General features: G+C 60.1%; 1 protein-coding gene across 1 annotated transcript in view; it reads right to left on the reverse strand.

Moving 5' to 3' along the window:
• Positions 1-3,999, reverse strand: part of LOC102382386 — a 4,615-nt gene extending 616 nt beyond the window's left edge. Inside the window, 13 exon segments of the mRNA XM_025203846.1 lie at positions 1-10; positions 13-574; positions 862-958; positions 1,201-1,516; positions 1,721-1,884; positions 1,959-2,088; positions 2,185-2,263; positions 2,492-2,615; positions 2,882-2,989; positions 3,293-3,369; positions 3,458-3,628; positions 3,773-3,883; positions 3,952-3,999. The exon segment at positions 1-10 is cut by the window's left edge and continues 616 nt beyond it. Of these exon segments, the coding sequence (XP_025059631.1) occupies positions 1-10; positions 13-574; positions 862-958; positions 1,201-1,516; positions 1,721-1,884; positions 1,959-2,088; positions 2,185-2,263; positions 2,492-2,615; positions 2,882-2,989; positions 3,293-3,369; positions 3,458-3,628; positions 3,773-3,883; positions 3,952-3,999 (1,997 nt within the window).
• Between the last annotated feature and the right edge of the window lie 189 nt (positions 4,000-4,188).

A 4,188-nucleotide genomic window follows, 5' to 3' on the forward strand; every position in this document is an offset into this window, starting at 1 on the left:
CTGGGTGCAGCTGTAGTCCTGAGAAGTGCAGTGTGGGTGCTGAGAGCATGGCTGCCAGCAGCCACACGGCCCCACTGAGCAGGTGGGCACGGTGCAGGCTTAAGCGGCCACGGGTTGCCAACGGGTGCACCAAGGCAGCGTAGCGCAGCAGGCTGAGGCAGGCTACAAGGAAGATGCCACCATAGAGAGTACAGGTGAAGAGGAAGCGTTCAAGCTTGCAGAGGACCAAGCCATACCGCCAGTGTTTGGGTGGGTAGTAGTAGGCAGCCAGTGCAGGCAGCGCCAGGGCATACAGCAGGTCGCCAGTGGCCAGGTGGCATGCAAAGATGGTGCCTGCATGCCAGGGCTGTGCCTGCCTGGCCAGTCCATGCAGTGCTGCTCCGTTGCCCACCACAGCTACCACGAACTCCAGCACCAGCACTGGCCACAGCTGCTCCTGGAAGTCACTGAAGCGGGAGAGGCTGCAGTTGCCCTTAGTGGGGCCTTTGGCCACAGCTGCCATGCTGTCTGGGGGAGTAGGGGATGGGGTTAGGGAGGCCCAGAACAGGGCCATATCATGTGCTTCTGCACCCTGCTAGGGTGCAGCAGGGAAAAGAGGGGGGTGGGGGGCCTGCATAGGGGCCCTGGGGCACTTTGGTGTGACCAGCTGCTGGGAAACTTGCTCCTTTCCCTGGGGAATAGGACAGAGGCCTCAGTTGCTGCAGGTAAGTTGCTGCCCCAGGGCCATGTGGGGATGGGGTGGCCCATGTTTTCTCCCCAGGATCTCAGCTCCTAACCCATGGGCCCAAAACTACCCCAGGGCTGAGCCTACAGCAGGATACGGGTCTCCACCCCCACCCAACTAACAGCCCCTTACCTGGCACTGCAGATGGTGGCCTGGGCACTTTGCTCAGTGCAGCTGCCCGCTGCAAGGAAAGGAAGAGGCCCCTGGAGCAGGAAGTGACTCCTCCTCCCTCTGCTGCAACCACAGGGCGGAAGAACAGGGCTTACGCACTATGCCAGCCCCCCCCCCCCCCAACTACTGCAGTGGGGAGGCTTTCAGCTCCCCACTTCTGGGAGCTGCAGGCTTGTGGAGCTCTCAGGAGCTGCAGCCCCACAACTCAAGCAGATGCAGACCATGGACCTTGCTGCAAGTGGTGTATTGTGCATACAACAAAGTGGGGTGCTTTCTCCCCCCACCTCCATGAACAGAGGTCGTGCTAATATCGTCCCTGTCTGGGCTGTCCAGGCCTCCGCACAGCGCTTTTCCCACGTTGGCCCAGCAGTCCTGTCCTCAGCTTCACACTGGGGAGCTTGGGGCCCTGCTGCCCCAAATGCCTGGGTCTTTTCTGCTTTGGCCGCCCCTGGGAGTCCTGCTGCGGCCAGGGCCCTGGAGGCCTCTTCCTCTTAGCCTTGGGGCCAGCTCTGCCTGGCGGGGTTGTGGATAGGTGCCCTGGGGGGCTGGGGCGGAGTCTCTTGTTGGGCCTGTGGGGCCGCAAGAGCCCCTGCTTCCTCTTGGCACTTTTTGGGAACAGATCTAGAGGGAAAGAAAATTGGCTAGTCAATGCAGGGCTGAGATGGTCAGGGCTGAGGCCCTTCTTTCGCTGTCTAGGCACAGATGCATCAGTGCGTTTACTTTGGACTGAAGTCACAGCACCTGCTCAGTCACTTTAGTGTCATCAGCTGCATCTAGGGCAGTACTCTCAGTCCTGGGGGCAGTGTAGTGTAAGACAGCTCTCACCTTTGTCGGGTTCCTCACCCACAGCCTCCCGATAGTACTCAGCATCATCATCTGATGTCCCAGCCCTATCCGGGTCCTCCGATATCCCAGGATCCTCTGCATCACTGTCACTGTCCTGCGCCTGCTGCTGTTTCTTTTTCTTCATCCCTTCCAGGCTCTTCTTCCTGCAACCAAAGGGTATGAGGCTCAGCCTCTGCCCAGGCCCTACTCCTGCTCCCTCCCCAGAGTCCCACCCCACCTGTTCTCCTCCCGCTGCTGCTGCTTGCGGTCCACATCAGCCTCCTGCTTGCGGCGCCGCTCAGCCTTCAGCCGCAACTTCTCCTCCCTGCGGGCGAGCATCTCCTGCACCTCAGTTTCCATCTTGTGCACTGAGGAAAGGAAGGGGGGGGGGGGGGCAGAGGTAGGTGAGACCCACATTCAGCCCTGCAGGGCAGAGGGAAGTGAGGTGTGAAAGGTGCACTCACCAAAGCTGTGGTAGAGCACATTGCCTTGGCCCAGCCCCTCCTCCACCTTAATGAGCTGCAGGGTCAGGCGTGGGCCGATCTGTGGGGAGGGGGCAGAAGCCATCAGATGAGGGGCCCCACAGCCCTTATCCCAATGCTGCCAGCCCCTGCCCCTCCAACATGGAGTCCCCAGGGCTGCATGGCCAGATCAGAACATTTACTTTGAAGATCACAGTTAGGTCAAGAGTTCTGCTCATCACAGCTGGCCAGGCAGATGGCCCTTATTTCCCCCATCCCAGCCCCCTCCCTGCCTGCCCCAGGCACAGACCTCAGTGAGGCGCACAGCGCTCTGCTGTGCTTTCATGTTCCCACGTCCAGCGTAGGCCTGGGGCAGCTCCAGGATGTTATGAGCCCCATCCTGCTCAGCCTCGCTCTCTGACAGGTTCACATCCCTACAAGTGGGGAAAGAATGAGGACCGTGAAGCATTATTGGGTTGCCTGCACCTCCACAGGACCCCAGCATCCTGGCTCCCAGCCCCTCCACCTGCCTCTAACTGCTCCCGTCTTGTAGAGGTGCAGCCCTGTGAGGCACGCAGAGAGCAGAGGCTGTGGGAACTACCCAGGGCACAGGTGACAGCAGCTAGGCCTGGCAGCAACTTGGTAGGTTTATTGTACCAGCAGGGATCCCCATGGTCCCCCTCCCCGCAGGTGCACTCACTTTACCAGCAGTTCACTAATGTCCTCCAGTCTACTTAAGTTGGGAAACCGCTCCTGCAGCAGCTTCTTCATGCCCTTGCTCACCCCCACAGGCACAACCTTCAGGCTGCTGCAGGGAGAGTGGTAGTGGGTCAGTGCTGGGTCCCAGGCATAGTAGGGCCCTGCCTACGGGACACTGCGGCCTCCCACCCCCCACAATACCAAGTGGATGAGAAGGTGCCCCCTTCCCCCCTCCATCATGATATGAGACCAAGGCCATGTCCCATCCCCTCCACCCCAACTCCCACAACTGGAAGGCATCAGAGCGTTTACTGGACAAATCACAGATGCATCAGCAGACTATACTCTCATCACTGCCTCCAGCTGAGTAAAGTCCCCAGGCATGAGGTCATAGGGCAGCCCCAGCACCTACTAGTGTCGGACATCCAGGAGCTGCGTGTCGGTATTGTAGCTGACAAGCACACATCGCTTAATGGTGTTGAGGCTGACCTAGGGGCAGAGCCAGCTGTAAGCCACAGAAATGAGGACCCCATGCCTCCCCCGGCCATGCTCCACACCCCTTGGCCCCAGCACTCACCTTGTGGACATTGATGGAGGGAAACATGTTCTGGAGCATGGTGGCCATAAGCTTGACATGGATCTGCGGGAGCCCAAAGTTGTTGAGCACCAGCAGTGGGTGGTGGGTAAACTGCTGCTCGTGCATGCGATGCCGCTTCAGTGATGACACTACGTCCTTGATCAGTGAGTACTGAGAAGGGGAGTGGGGAGGCTTAGTAGTGCCAACAGGGGCAGCAGAGACTCCTGGACAGCTGCAAACGCCTGGGAGTCGCTGGGATAGTTCCCCTCCCGCCCAAGCCAGGAGAGGTCATAGTAGCTGCAACTCCTCACCCACCTGAGTGACTCTGAAAGTCAGGGTTGGGCCCCCGGGGAGCCGGAATAGCTTCTGCAAGGAAAGGAGACACGGGCAACGATAGCGGGAAAATACTATGCCCAGGCCCACTTGCTACAGGTCGCACAGGGCCCTGGGCATGTGGGTGACAGCTCCTGCCCCAAATGCATCAGTGCGTTTACTTTGGAACCAGCATCAAGGAACATGCTCAGTAAGGCTGGGATCGTCATCTGCGCTGGGCAGCACACGGAGGAGGCACTGCCTGCCTGGAGGTGGGTCACGGCTGCCCAACCCGATGCAGATGCCTTCCCCATGAGCTGAGAGTGTCCCCCAACTTGGAGCAGGGAGCTCTGCCCGTGACACGGCCCAGGGTGGGGCCAGGCCAGGCCTCCCAGCCTGCCCCCCCCCCCCCCCCCCCC

This window comes from Alligator sinensis, unplaced genomic scaffold (assembly GCF_000455745.1).
Source record: "Alligator sinensis unplaced genomic scaffold, ASM45574v1 scaffold707_1, whole genome shotgun sequence".
In the NCBI taxonomy this organism is placed as follows: Eukaryota; Metazoa; Chordata; order Crocodylia; family Alligatoridae; genus Alligator; species Alligator sinensis.